The sequence below is a fragment of the Podarcis cretensis genome, assembly GCF_951804945.1.
Source record: "Podarcis cretensis genome assembly, chromosome: 14".
Taxonomy (NCBI): domain Eukaryota; kingdom Metazoa; phylum Chordata; class Lepidosauria; order Squamata; family Lacertidae; genus Podarcis; species Podarcis cretensis.
This window is the reverse complement of record NC_137183.1, coordinates 29,449,171-29,464,416: the sequence shown is the minus strand read 5'-3', so window position 1 is coordinate 29,464,416 and position 15,246 is coordinate 29,449,171. Positions and strand designations below refer to the sequence as shown.

Below are 15,246 nucleotides of genomic sequence, written 5' to 3'. Positions count from 1 at the left end.
ATAATTTTGAAATTTTACATTCTATGCATCTGATCTTACTCTCTCACACTTTAAGTCGGCAGCAAGTCTTCGTAATTTGACAGCCAGAGTGCAGTCTCCGAAAATACAAAGGTAAAACTACATACCCATTCATTATGGTTAAATATTTTGGCAATTTTTTCCCCTTTCCCTCTTTATGTCGTGACAGTACCTAAATCTACTTAACTAATTAATACTGAGAGCTGAACTCCTGCTGGTTGGCTATTGGGAATTCTTACCTGCTGTATTATATGCGAAAAAGAAAAGATCATTTTAAAAGCAGTACAGTGGTACCTCGGTTTAAGAACAGCCCTGTTTAAGAACTATTTGGTTTACGAACTCCGCAAAACCGGAAATAGTGTCTCAGTCTAAGTCTAAGAACGGAGTCCAAACAGTGGAAGGGCACTGGTGGCGGGAGGCCTCACTAAGGAAAGCACACCTCGGTTTAAGAATGGTTTTGGTTTAAAAATGGACTTCCGGAACGGATTAAGGTTGTAAACCGAGGTACCACTGTATTTGGGTTAATAATGTCATGGCTATGACAGTAGGAGAATATGCAGTTGCTCCGTCACCTCCTCCTCTGCCTTGTTTTTGCATGTGGGACTCCAGTTTTACTCTTGGCAAGTGAGAGGGGGAGAAGTGGAGTAGCAACATAATGTTTGCTATTTTGAAGCATTGACAGCTTCGTTGCATTTTTGCTGTTTCATTTCTAAAGTACTCTGGGAGTTTCATTGCAAACTGAATGGTAAGCTGTGGGACAAGTAAGGTCTCCAGGCTGTAATTTTGCAACCATTGTGGTGTCTGACGGAGGCAGTTAGAAAAATATGATGGAGGGAGATGGAAAGCAATAACAGAAAATGCAGAATAATCTAAAGGAAGAATTAAGGCTAAATCTGTAGCGGCATGAATGAGGAACACTTGAAACCCTGCAAGGACTTAGTGGAGAAATTATGTTGTCTCCGTAGAATTAAACATTCCAAGGCAAAAACTGAGACAACTTGTCGAAGATCAATGCGCTTGCAAAAAGTGGATCCACTGAGCATCCCCTTGCCAGAAGCACAAGCACAACCAGAACCTTCAGTAGATGAATATGTAAGTTGACAGATACAAAGGGAAAGGGCTTTATCTTCAAGTGCTCTCACTGAAATACCCAGACTTGACTTTGCAAGAGTATTTATGCTGTACTTTTGTACTGTTTTATTGTTGTTAGCCGCCCTGAGCCGGGCTTCGGCTGGGGAGGGCGGGATATAAATACATTTTATTATTATTATTATTATTATTATTATTAATATTATTATTATTATTTCGTTCATTCATTTTATTTGTATGCTGCTTTTCCACAAAAAATCACGCTCAAAGCAGCTTACAACAAAGAAATCGGGCTGCATTTCAAACAAACACTACAAAAAAATTCAGAATAACATAACGAAACAATAACATAGCAGTGATTTCATAATATAGCAACAATTTTATGATGGCATAGCAAAGCAATAGCAAATATAATAGATATAACAAGATCCCTTAAACAACATGCAGCTTCCAGTGTAGCAAAAATGGCAGGGAAGCTTCACAATTTCACGTAAGTTCTAGAAACCCCCCTCCCATGATTTTGCTCACAGTCCTCCTGCAGCTGCTTGCAAGGCATTTTACTCTGAAACGTGAGGGGTTGCTGAGAGAGCTTTTCTGCTGTCTAGCACTGTAGTTTGGTCCGAGCATCCTTGGACTTCCTTGGTTCCTCACGGATCAAGTGTATAGTTGCTTCAAACAAGTCTTAAGAACTTGGCTTTGCGAAAATAATTTGGGTTGGTGAATAAAGTGGAAAGATTGATTGGGATGTGGGAGAGGAGAATAATTTTTTATTCATTATTTAACAAAATTTGTATACTGCTTAACTAAAAAAAGCCCATGTGGTTTACAAAAAAGCATAAAATATTAACGTTATCAATAAAAGTCAAAGTTTAAAAAAACTGAAAATAAAATTTTAGAAATTGAAAATACAATTATTATTTTTTTAATTAAGTGGCTCTCTTTGTTATTTTCTGTGGGGTGCACTGATGAGCAAGTTGTAAAGCAAGCCAGTGATGTTTTGTGCCATTTCCTCTCTTGAAAGCCTCCTTTGCCACCTGGACCACTTCAGATGATACCCATAGATCAAGAGGAAGGAAATGATGTAACTGAAGGTTTTCTGAATATGTGGGCAAAAATAAGTCAGGTATCATTGTTTTGACATGTAGCAAGCCTAAATACTTAAAAATATATATTAATTCAATATCTGCATGGTAAATTCCTTCTGTTTTCCAACCAATTTTACAGGTAAAGCCTAAGGTGATTGAGATGCCTACATGTAACTTGGAAAGGTAATTTTAAAACCAGTTTTAACTCCCCCCCCCCCCCCGGTATTTGCTTGGTTTTTGTGGATGTTAACATGCTAATGATTTTGTCCCAGTTACCAAGCTCGTCTGCGTAAAATGGTCCTCCGAGAAGATTCTGTAGCAAAAGTGGTCCGAAACCGGATTCACTCCGTGGCTATCCATCCATCTGAAAGCAGAACTTTAGTAGCAGCTGGAGATAAGTGGGGACAGATCGGTCTCTGGGATTTGGTAAATAGCTTGTGCTCTATTGTCTTTGCTATCTATTACTGTTTATATCATAGAATCATAGAGTTGGAAGGGACCCCGAGGGTCATCTAGTTCAACCCCCAGCAATGCAGGAATCTCACCCAATGCATCCAGGACAGATGACCATCCAACCTCTGCTTAAAAAGCTCCAATGAAGGAGCGGTCACCACATTAAAGCATATTCTGCCGGGTCAGGCCAAAGGGTGCCCTTCTAGTCCGGCATCCTATTCTCAGAGTGGCTAATCAGATTCCCCAATGGGAAGCCCACATGCAGGACTTGAATGTAATAGCAGCACACTCCCCGCTTGTGATTCCCAGCAGCTGGTATTCAGCAACAGTCTGCCTCCAGCACTGGAGGTAATACATTGCCATGGTAGTTTGTAGCCATTGATAAGTTTTGTCCCCTGCAAACTTTTCTGGCTCTGTCTTCTAACTGAGAAAGAACTGACCCTTCTGAATGGGAAGGGAACCACACTGTAAGTTCTGGTTCCAATTTTGAAAAGAGAAATTATGAGAAATGTACTAATGCTGTGTCTGTTTGTACTTCTTAGGACAGCGGATTGGAAGATGGAGTACACACCTTTGTTCCCCATAGCCAGGCAGTTAGCTGTATGTATTTTTCTCTGTCTAATCCTGCTCATCTTCTGTCTGTGAGCCACGACGGCACGTTACGACGTGGGGATGTAACCAGAGCGGTCTTTGATGAGGTGAATGTTGGTTGCAACGTTGCAGCTATTGCAAGGTCTCAATAAAGATTTATTATTTATTTATTCATTTACCGTATTTTTCGCTCTATATCACGCACCTGACCATAACACGCACATCATTTTTAGAGGAGGAAAACAAAGGGAAAAACATTCTGAATGAAACAGTGGATGTATCATTTTTGGGCTTCATGCTGTGGCCACAGACATGTGATCTGATGGTGAATTTGGGGTGACCCAATGCAAAAATCCTGAGAATTCCTGTGGATCCATGCTTTGTAACCACGTTTTTGCACCATTGCAGCCCCAGGCAACAGTGGGTGCGTGATTTGGGGGGGGGCAGGCTGTAGCCATGGACATGCTATGTGATCTGATGGTGAATTTGGGGTGACCCAATGCAAAGATCCTGAGGATCCATGTGGATCCATGCTTTTTAACCACGTTTTTGCACCATTGCAGCCCCAGGCAACAGTGGGTGCGTGATTTTGGGGGGGCAGGCTGTAGCCATGGACATGCTATGTGATCTGATGGTGAATTTGGGGTGACCCAATGCAAAGATCCTGAGGATCCATGTGGATCTATGCTTTGTAACCACATTTTAAGTGGGGAGCGAAGGAAAAACAAAGAAGGGACATGAGAGGGGTGTGCAGAGAAGCAGCTGGCTAAGAATGCAGGAGAGGGATTTAACGGAGGGAGGAAAGAAAGGCAAAAGTTTCCCCCCACCCAAGCCAGCCATCTCTCTCTCTCTCTCTCCCTCCCCCTCTCTCTCTCCCTCCCCCCTCTCTCTCCCTCTCCCCCAGCAGTACCGGAGCACAGAGACGACACTTTCCCCTCTTCTTGCCTGGAGGGGAGGAATGCAGGAGAGGGATTTAACGGGAGGGAGGAAAGAAAGGCAAAAGTTTCCCCCCACCCAAGCCAGCCATCTCTCTCTCTCTCCCTCCCTCCCCCCCTCTCTCTCCCTCCCTCTCTCTCTCTTTCTCTCTCTCTCTCCCTCCCCCCTCTCTCTCCCTCTCCCCCAGCAGTACCGGAGCACAGAGAGGACACTTTCCCCTCTGCTTGCCTGGAGGGGAGGGGCTTTCCCTGCTCTTTGTTCCGTTTGAGCAAACACAGCAAGGAAACAGAGGAGGGTGGGCAGTAAGACCCTGAGGCAGAATGGAGGAAAGCAGCCGCTTCCTCTTTTCAAGTTTCCCTTCTAGGAGACCCGCGATTTGATTTTTGCCTGCTTTTTCGGCTCCAGGGACCACACATTCGCTCTATAACACGCACAGACATTTCCCCTTCCTTTTTAGGAGAAAAAACCTGCGTGTTATAGAGGGAAAAATACGGTATTTGATTTCTGACTCACCCTTCACCATAAGTTGCCAGGGTGAGATACGATCATTCATGGAAAATACAGTCATAAAAACAGATTAATTAAAATTATAAAACAAGTAAAACCATTCCAAATGGAACAGAATAGTATACTGTTGCAATGACTTCTGCTAAATAGTAAAACTTCCATTTTAACTGAAAGAATGGAAGGAAATGTCATAAATTATGTGGTCAAACATTAGCAGAAACGCAACAAAATCGCAATATTCCCTTGTTTAGAATGCGATCCCTTTGGATGTATAATGCAAAATCAGATATGGTATTCCTCCATCTTTCTCTCTTGCTCAAGCAGCTCCTCCAAGATGGATGGAAGATGGAAAAGAGCAGCGCTCTCTCGTGCGCGCACTCTCGTGCGCTCTCTCTCCTGTTCACTTCTGTCTCATTAAGGACCGAGCTTCAATCCTTGGCACATCCAGAAGAAAAGGGGTGGCCATGGTGGGAGGGGGCGGTAATCAAATAGGTGATAGGAATGACCTCAGCCTGAGACCCCAGAGAGCTACTGCCAGTCAGAATAGACAGAACTGGGTTAAGTGGACATACAGTTCCACATAGTACAAGGCAGTGTCCCATTGTTTTTATCCATTGCTACAGACAGAATTCAGTTTTTTAGGCAGGGATGGAAAAGTCAGGATTTTTAACTCTGTACATTTGGAAATCTTGTCTGTCTGCAAGTGTGCTTGTAGCAATTGGCAAAGAGGATTGAGGAAACCATGGTGTGGCAGCCAGAGAATCATCCTACAGTTGTAGAATATCCTACAGCTATTGTGATTTATCAGCGTAAAATTGGTAATTTAAAATAGGTTTAGACTTCACCTAAAAGTAAACCTCTTTCTCATTCTCAGGTGTACAGAAATGAAGAGGACAACCTTTCCTCATTTGATTTCTTGGCTGCAGATGCCTCTACTCTGATAGTGGGAATGTGGGATGGAGAGGTAGCTGTAGTAGATCAGAGAACGCCAGGAGCTTCCGCTGAGCTTTTTGTAGAACTTAATTCGAAGACGACAAGGACCATCCATACCAACCCACTCAGCAGACATTATTTTGTAGCTGCTGGAGCAGGGTAGGTACAAGCTGTGATACACGATTGCTTGTTGCAGTACATTAGGAATTTGGAGCCCAGAAATCAAAGAGATGTGATGCTAATAAGTGAATAGAGGCCTCCTATTGGGACCGGAGTCACAGTAGATTCTTCCCAAGCCCAAGACCTCTGGACATTCTCTAAATTTAGGGGAGGGGGGACTCTGAAGAGATTACAGTGGTACCTCGGGTTACATACACTTCAGGTTACAGACTCTGCTAACCCAGAAATAGTGCTTCAGGTTAAGAACTTTGCTTCAGGATGAGAACAGAAATCGTGCTCCGGCGGCGTGGCGGCAGCAGAAGGCCCCATTAGCTAAAGTGGTGCTTCAGGTTAAGAATGGACCTCCAGAACGAATTAAGTACTTAACCTGAGGTACCACTGTATAGCGTTGTTATACAAAACTCCTGGTCACAGCTATTGACTAATATCTTAAGTTGTTTTGCTTTCCTGTGCCCTTTAAAATTCATTTCCACCCCAAAAGAAGTGTTTCCCTGTTTTTAATTTACAGAGAGAAAACAGATCTGTGGTAAAAGATTGCATAAACTTACAGATTTTATGTGGGGCACAGAGAACTTCACGTGCTCCAAGATGATGAATGCTTTTCAGAGATTACAGAAAGAGTAAGCCTTTCTGTAAGAGCAAGCTTATTTTTATCTCCACATTCTTCAGTGGAGGGGGATATCCTGGTGAGGACACTCCCCCCCCCCCCAAGGAACGCGGAGCCATTAGACTCTCTGTCCCCTCCTTTGGAGAATTCAGTTTTTGGAGGAAGAGAGGAGCTCATTTAACACACTCAGCGGTAGATAAAAACTCTTCACTTTGTTCAAGCTCTGGACGAACAGAAGCAAAATTTCCCAATCTCAGCCTTGGCAGAGGGAGAAAAATCTGGGAAGGCACTAAGACCCCGTGGCCACAGGGGAGCCTAAATGACCATGGAAATTAGGAGTTACATGAGAGGAGGTGATGTCAGAGAGCTCTACCCACCATGCTAGCTAGCATCTCAATCTCTCAAGGAACTCCTTGCGACCTCGCAGAATCCTAGGGCCCCATGGAACTCTGGTTGAAAAAAGCTGTAGCAGACAGTTGAGAGTAGTAGCTTTTCTCCCTCCCTTACTTCAAACTTTAAAAAAAGTTTTGGCACTTCCTTTTGTTTTCCCTGTGTTTTCATTTCCCGTGGATGGCTAATTGCAATGAGAGAAAGGAAGAGGAGAAGAGCGACTGTCGCCAAAGAAGGGCAATGCACCCACCCACACTGCACACTTGGGAACCAGTGAATCCCCCAGCCAGGACTGGTACTCATCCCACCTCCACACCCCGAAGCAAAGAGGGAGCAGCACCTTGGACTGCTGTGGATCTTGATCCAGCAGACTCCTGGTCTTGAGAACATAGCATAGGTAGAAACAGTGCTCCCCTTTGAGCCAGAAAGTGGGCACCAATTCAGAGATGGGTTCTGCGGAACCTTAGTCGTGAGGTCTCTGAGCTCTAGCATGGCATCTGCTAATTCATCCACAATGGGAGGAGGAAGTGAGTGTATATGCTGAGCAGCTCCCCTTAACCCCCTGATCTCTCTCATAGGAGGAAACTTGTTTCACTCAGAATTCGTACCAGTGTATTAAGACACTTTTATATACTTAGGATATCAAGAACATAAAATCAAACAGATCTGCAGTTTACAGGCCAAAAGGGAAACGGGCACACACAGGGAGATGCCATGATTTTTTTCCTTCCCCAAATAATTATTGTCTCAATTGTAAGCAAACAGTGGAATCGTCCTCAAATTCTGTTATTCCCCCCATCCCCATATTGATACAGTGGTTTCTCATTTTCTTAAGTGCAGTTTGTCCCAGTATTTTGTTTGACACCTGCAGGGTTTTATGTTTTCAATGTCCTTTTCCCCTTGATGTGTGAGGAGCTCTCGCCACCACAAGAGACAGGAAGTTTAATAGATTAGCTATGCCTGGATAGTCCATTGGGAGGAGATGTCCCATTCAGGACACCCTGCTAGCCACTGAAGAAGAGACACCCAGGATGAAAGTCTTAACGTTTCCATTTATGCCGCAGGGATGTTGATATTTACGATGTTCGGCACCTGAAGGCGAGTGGCAGCAAGCCCGTGGTCTCTCTTGCTGGGCACACCAAGAGTGTTGCTTCTGCTTATTTTTCACCTTTGACTGGCAACAGGGTGCTGACTACTTGTGCTGATGATACATTGAGGTATGAGTGGGAAGGGAGCTGGCTTTTGTATTAACAATTTCCTCCTGTGAAAGTCCTTTTTCACAGATAACTGAATTTGCTGCCCTGAGACTTGGCTGTGGCCCTTGGCTTATATGGCGTCAGTAGTGGAATTGAGCAAGTTAATAGGACTCTTGAAACATAGGGCTGCTGTAGATCCTACCACGTTCAGAGGCAGGGTGGGAGAGGTTTGGAACTCATGCCTCTTGCTGACCATTGCTGGAAACAAATGTAGGAGATTCTGTGAGAGATGTGTATGGCTGAGTTACGGCAATTAAATATTTTGCATTGAGGTGTGTGGGCCCTTGCTTATGACCTTTTAAAAAATCTACCTCAAAATACTTGCTTGTATTTAGAAATACATAGCATATTTTCACTCGATGAGCAGTAGGGAGACCCCTTGCAATATAATTGTTTACATAGTCTAAACCAGAGGGTAGGGAGCTAAATGTGGCCCTCAGGATTGTCCTCAGGCAACACACCTTCCTTGAGTGTTTTTGCCTGACTGGACTGTGTCCTTGAACTCTTTGATAAAGTTTCCTGTTGATCCTCATGCTGGATTTGAATAAGTAAGTAAGTAAGTAGTTTTTTGGGGGGCTAAATCGACTATTTAGGGGTTTTTTTAAGCCCCCACTTTTTGTCTCTTGCAGGATCTTTGAAACCACATGTATACCATCTTCAGTCCCTGTTCTCACAACTATCAGGTGAGTTAGAATAGGATTTACTCTGGTGCTAAGATTCAAGTTTGGAGGAGGGGATTATGAGATCACAGACTCCACAATGAGCAAAACACAATATTTGACTGTAGCAGAGTGGTTTTTCCATTAGAGAGCATGTGCATCAGATTTAAGAACCCTGGTTTTCTAGATCAGCCCTCCCCACCTAGTGCCCTCCAGATGTTTTGGACTACAACTCCCCATCAGCCTTAACATCATTCAGTTGGGCTGGCTAGAGCTGCTGGCATGTTGCTGTCCAGAGCAACTGGAAGGCAGCGATGTAGATGAATCTTAACTATTTCTCTCCCCCCCTTCCCCTTTCTGAATAGGCATAATAACTACACAGGACGGTGGCTCACAAGGTTCAGAGCTATTTGGGACCCAAAGACGGATGACTGCTTTGTGGTGGGGAGTATGTCTCGACCAAGGCAAATTGAAGCCTTTCATGCGACAGGAGATTTGGTGCATTCCTTCCTCAGTGAAGACTACCTTGGCTCTGTTTGTTCCATCAATGCCTGGCACCCTACCAGGTACATTCTTGCAGGTGGTAACTCTAGTGGCCGCCTCCATGTTTTCAAAGAGTGAAAAAAAGTTGTAGAGAATGTTGAACCTTCAGGTAACAAAGAGTATGAGTTGCATTTTGGTTGTGTTAGGACTTTGTCCCTGGAGAAAGACAAATATATTCATTTTCAAAACTTTCTAAGTGATAACAGAAATAAATAAGGCTAGCCTTGTTATTCAAATGCAGTGACTTATTGCAGGCTTCTGCAAGGTTGTTTATGTGAAACTGTTAAATGGTTTCAATATATTTAAGTTCATTCGTAGTGGCTTAAAAATCTACAGAGCAGGCTGTGTACTAGATCATGTTTAATTCAGAGGTTAATTGCTAACGATTATTCTAAGATCAAAAGGGTGTTTTGGTGTGTATCAAGAGTGGCTTTCTCTTAACACCCACTAACTTGAACATAAGCAGCATGTTAATAATGCTTATGCATCATTGCAAGATGGAAAATGCAATTATGTCTGTTGTGTAGTAACACCAGATGGCACCTTACACCAGGGAAGCATTCATAGTAAATGAATCAGTGTTAGACCTGCTCATCATGTTCAACTTTTTTAAAGTACACACAATAAATGCTTTGGAATCTGTGTAGCACCATGTGGTGGTTGTACCAAAATCATATGGATGATCTGGCAGTAAAAGTATATATATCCAATTTAAGTTTGTTAAGCATTCAAGTTCTGAAAACATTAAGGACAGAGAGGTTGAAAGAAATTTTCCACGGTAGCAGGTAGCATTTCAGGAATTGTCTAAGCAGACATGTAACATGAGCAGAAGCATCAACAGAGAACATTTTCATCATAATTAAATATTTATTTAAATTTAAAAATACTTCTATATGGCACCAATGATTTATGCTAACTACATGTTGAATATGTAGAAAAAGGTACATTATTTTGAAGGGAAAATGTAACACAGCATTTGGCACATGAAAGGTTAACGTCTATATTGTTATGAAAACTAAAATTCACATTTTCAGGTAACTTACTTTCTACTGCTTTTAAATATGCAGTACGCTAGTCCTTAGTAAGAGTTTGTTTCCTCTGATACAGCAACCTATGGAAACCACCACAGTTTATACAAATGAGACCAGGAACAACTTAGTAGTAAGTGAAACATGAAACGTAACATGGGGCAAAACAGGAAAAATGACTTTTTTTCAGTTGCCAGCTGGAAAGTTTTCAGGATAAAACATTTGGCAAAAACAAGACCCAATCCATTAGGAAGAGGTTCTGCTGTGCAAGCCCCAGAGAAATGAAAGTGCACGGGAGACCTTAACTCTAGGATTGTGGCCAGAATTTTTAAAAAAGTAAAATAACTATCTAAAGCCACCATCAGTATTCATAAGTTGTCCACTTTGAAAATGAAAATGTCCATTGTACAAAATAGTTACAGATAACAGGACAGGTGTGTGGCATGATCAACGATACCAACAATTAAAACATGAAATAAATACTGCATCATTATCTGGGATGGAGAATGTTAAAATTAAGACTTTTCACTCACTGCATAGAAGCATCGTTTACTACAGACTGAGGTAGGAACACTACACTAGAAGTTAATTTTGTTGCTGTGTTGCATAAAACAGTGTGTATCCTTGTAAAACTATCCCTTGTATCTTCTTGGCAGGCATTCAAAAGTTTGTTTATGTACCTGTATAAGCAAAAGTGAAAGCCAAAATCTCTCTTGGCTCTTGTGACTTCCAAGCTGGCAGTTGCAGTTAATGGTCAGTAATCAAACAGATCCTTGTAGCACTTCCACAATGTGTTCAAATAACAGGGAATCCTTTTCTAGTGTACCGTACACCCACACCCACACCCCAGTCTGTGTCCAGTAACCTTTGCCAATATTTAGTGTATTGCTAATAGTGTCATTGTGCTCTTTTTTTTCCAAATGATGAATGATCAGCTGTGGGCAGAGTGTAACTGAACTTGGAAAGGAAATCAGTGCTTGAGATTCCCACGCCTATCCACGCACCCTCCCATTGGGCAAGTCCTGGCAGTGCTTCAGTTCTGCATGAACTTGAAGGGCTTGTGTGCCTGCTGAAAATTGTAGTAGCCAAGTCAGAGACAAGATAAATGAAACCAGCCTCTTGAAATATTTCTGATTTAGATTCCCAAGTGACTTGAAATCTCTCCCTGAGATGAAATAAAACACTTGCCAGTCTGATTTCATTCTCTTGCTCTGCTCATCTTGGTGAGTACTCTCACCACGTTTAAAATTTATTGCTCCTTTTACAAATGAGCTGCTATTTGTCAGGCTTTTAGATTAGACTATCCACATCACAAGACAAAAAAGTAGGAAAAAAATTTCTGAATTGCCTTCAGGATGGAAACGTGTGGGTCAGATTGTTCTATGTGTTTTCATTCCAGTGCTACCTCCCCCACGTCCTTAAGTTCTCCATCGTTTTAATGGCACAAGGTAACCCATTTTCCTTCCTCCAGAAGTTATGAATGGGTTAGCTTGATGCTCAAATACCATCCTAAAAACAGCCATAATATTTTGTTTACCACCAGTCACTTTGAATACCACACTATATTCACCTAATTCATAAAGTAAAAAAGACTTGGTTTGCTCGTTAACAAAATAGCATTTTGTTCTTAAAATATATAGGTTGAAACAAGTTTGTTCTTTTGTAGTACAAAAACAAGTACAGCTTTCTGAGGCAAAATGTCTTTCAAAGAAATTGGATATGATCACTACTACTTAATACAGCAAGACTCGGTCAAGTATAATCAAATACATATATTTATTTCCCCCATATACTAACTCTTGCTTTATATGGGGACTTTACTGCTCTAAGAAAAACTGCATTTCTGGGATCCTAAAGGTCAGAAGTTGAAATTCACAAAGGACAGGTTTCTCCTAGTCACACTTTTCAACGCTAGGGGGAAGAATTAGATTTACACTTCATTGCTGCCTCCTTGTCTCGTGCCTTACCTATTGCTTATAAAGAATTGAGTGTGTTTGGGTGACCGTATGGTGTCAGAACCTTAATCCCCCCCCTGCCCCCATCTTCAAAATTCCAGATCAAGCCAGAAGTTTGATTGGTAAAATAGCAAGACTATGTTTAAGGTGGTAGTGCTGTACACAGTGGCAGTTTTAATAAAATAATAAAATACTAAAGTTACAACTCAGTAGCACCATTACAAAAGCTCCTGCATAAAATGACGCTGCCTTCTTGAACTAGTGTCCTAGCTGGAGGCTGGCACTTAATGCAATAATCAATAGTAATAAAATAAACTCTCTTTACTTGAAATTTTTGAAATGGCCACCTCTAGGAAAGCTTAAAATTAAACTTGGAAGAGTGCAGAATAATTTAAAAGTTGGAAAGCAAACCAGTTGAAGACACTTCCAGGAAGAGGACGTGTAAAGAAATGGGCATTGTTTGAATCTGGCGCATGTGAGAAAGTCTTATCCCTTTCTTCTGCTTGGAAACAACTCTCCTAGGCCGCTGTTTACTTTGATTCATGAAAGGAGGACTTATTTTATGTGCCGATGGTGCCACGATGTGTCCCATTTTTCTGGGAATGGGTAGCAGGGATCTTCTGCAATCCACCTGGCTAGTTACTAGGAGGAGTCCTGCCTTCAGGTGTCAATGAGTAGGCTGAGCACGGAGCGGATTTTGCAGGCAAACCATCGCCTGAGGGGACAAAAGTATTGATAATGGAATTGTTCAAACTCGGGGGTCTGGCGAATATCACGGAAAAAGGCAATGTCAAGGTCAGACTCGGTAAGGATGATCAGGAGGAGGAGCAAAACAAAGAGGAGCCCACCGGTCACAAGGAGCAAACGGAGGACACTGAAAACAAACTTATTCACCTGTTCTGCTTGGGCTCCGCCACCGCTGCCCACACCCTGGCACAAGGCTCGGAGCTCCCTCCCCAGCTCCTCGGCCTCGGCCACCGTGGGCGTGTTGGCCTCAGACTCCTTTTCTTCCTCTATGCTGCAAGGGGCTCCGTTGATCTGCCTGGAGAGCAGCATCAGCTCAAGGCTCTGCTCAGCTACCGGCGTGGGAAGGACGCTGTCCGAGGGACTGTAGATCTCGTCCGAAATGATGGCCACACGCTCGCTGCTCTCGGCCCGGTAGGCCCGTGAATGCGGCAGGAAGGCATCGCCGTGGGAGGCTGACCGTACCGGGGTGGAGTGGGCACTGTCCCGCAAACACTCAAGCCCTGGAGAGAGGGAGGGAGAGAGGAAGAAAGGGGCTGGCTATGGAGAAAGGTGAGGGGAGTCGCCAACGCATTAGCCAGCCTCAGCATGGAGACACAGAAGTTGGGCTTTCAATATCTACCTTGATAAAATACTGTTTATCCCAAGATCAAGATATCACTATAAATAGAGCATGCAAGTGAGGGCATGAGGGCAGAAGAATCCTGGAGGAAGTTAACCTTCCCCAACCTAATTCAAAACATTCCTTAGATTCCTCTTCAGTGATTCTGAATGCCAAAAATTCAAGCACAATGCAGGCTTGTGCCTTTTAGTGGTTTGGTGGAAGTCGGTTGCATATTCCCAAAATCTGAAACTCCAGAAATTCCCCATCTGTACAATAAGAAAATTTAGGGCATGCTTGTGAACACCTGAAGGCTTCCTGGCTGGATTCTCTTCCCCAAAAGAAAGAAATGGCTGTCACCACACTGAGCAGACTGAGAGCATCTCTGAAGGTTTTCACAACAATGGCTTGTTCTGTCCTGGCCCAGAGAGCAGACCTAGATCTCATGGCCTTAAATTACAGGTAGATTTTGGTTGGAAACATTTCGATGAAAGGAATGACTCAAGAATGGAACCAGTTGTGTGTTTTAGGAGGAGGGCTGTTATTTGCTGGGCAGCCATGTCTGCAAGGCTAGGTGGTCTACAAAGCCTCTCTGCAGCACCTCTATGATGATAGAATTGGTCACATAAGAAAAGCAGGCCAAAGGGGGGCCTTCTGGTCCAGAATCCTGTTCTCTTAGTATCCAACCAGATGCCTGTTAAGGGACACCTGAAAACAGGACCTGTGTGCAATAGCAGAGCTTATCTCATTTGTGATTCCTGGCAGCTAGTATTCAGGCACATTGCCTTCAGCGCTGGAGGTGGAGCCCAGCATTCATGGCTAGTAGCTTCAATGTTAACCCAACCTTGAGAAGAAGCGACGTGGAGCTAAAACACCTGGGGAAAGTGTGGGTGCATGGAGCACCACAAGTGATTGCACATAATCTTTACTGCTTACTTGGTGCAGAAGTCATGGCTTGGGTGAATTTGCAACAGCCCAGACTGCCCTTTAAAGTTCATGGTTTTTAAATTCTTCTATTCTTTTAGTTACACCTAGGTTAGTGGCAGAGTACACAACATTGCAAACTGTTCACATAGGCCCTAGGGAGTGACACTTTTAAATTGAGGGAATAACTTGCTTAGCTGATAAAATCTGCCAGGTTTTATCCATTGTGGTTGTACAACAGATTAAAAGAAGGCTATCTCGTTTTGCAAGTTAAAAATCCAGCATCTTTCTAAAAGGTTCCATCAGCACTAGCATTTCCACCTGCCTGATGGAACCACCTCCTTTCCCACCCTTCTGTATACTGTTCAGGTGGGATGGGGAGTGGGGGGGGGGCATTGCATTAGCCAGAGCCCTTCATGTTGGATCTCCCATGGCCCCACATAAAAACTGCCTTTTTGTAGCCCAAAGGACACTACAGAAACTGGCAGTATACCCAAGAAGCAGCCTCTGGCTTCACCTTGGGTCTTGCTCTTGACACTGACCCAACTTCAGACATTAAACTCCAGAGCTCAGTTTAGCAGGTACAACCATGATGCAGACCGACTCTTAATTTCCTCCATGGGGCCTTGCCAGGGGTCTGCCTTTAGCTAGTGTGCTGTGTGTGTAGAAGGGGAGAAACCCTTCCACAGCCATGTGAGAAATTTCATTTAAAAGGGTCAATCTTGCAAGGGATTTTGTCTTCTCCCA

General features: G+C 43.2%; 2 protein-coding genes across 10 annotated transcripts in view; one reads left to right on the top strand and one right to left on the bottom strand.

Annotated features, from left to right (window-relative positions):
• The window catches only part of WDR76 (WD repeat domain 76), a 31,924-nt gene that overhangs the window by 4,609 nt on the left and 12,069 nt on the right, over positions 1–15,246 (top strand). For 2 of the 6 annotated variants that reach the window (XM_079953586.1, XM_079953587.1), the window contains exons 4-13: positions 56–111; positions 984–1,110; positions 2,129–2,230; positions 2,332–2,375; positions 2,465–2,618; positions 3,188–3,343; positions 5,554–5,771; positions 7,854–8,006; positions 8,675–8,728; positions 9,070–9,270. In XM_079953586.1, coding sequence (XP_079809712.1) covers positions 56–111; positions 984–1,110; positions 2,129–2,230; positions 2,332–2,375; positions 2,465–2,618; positions 3,188–3,343; positions 5,554–5,771; positions 7,854–8,006; positions 8,675–8,728; positions 9,070–9,270 — 1,265 coding nt within the window. Of the gene's footprint in view, positions 1–55; positions 112–983; positions 1,111–2,128; positions 2,231–2,331; positions 2,376–2,464; positions 2,619–3,187; positions 3,344–5,553; positions 5,772–7,853; positions 8,007–8,674; positions 8,729–9,069; positions 9,890–11,210; positions 11,472–15,246 lie in introns of those variants that run through there. The other 4 variants (XM_079953585.1, XM_079953589.1, XM_079953584.1 and 1 more) reach the window with 4 other exon arrangements.
• Positions 10,947–15,246, bottom strand: part of FRMD5 (FERM domain containing 5) — a 136,890-nt gene continuing 132,590 nt past the window's right edge. For 3 of the 4 annotated variants that reach the window (XM_079953592.1, XM_079953590.1, XM_079953593.1), the window contains one exon: positions 10,947–13,477. In XM_079953592.1, coding sequence (XP_079809718.1) covers positions 12,891–13,477 — 587 coding nt within the window. In that variant the 3' untranslated portion in view covers positions 10,947–12,890. The remainder of the gene's footprint in view (positions 13,478–15,246) is intronic. The other variant, XM_079953591.1, reaches the window with a different exon arrangement.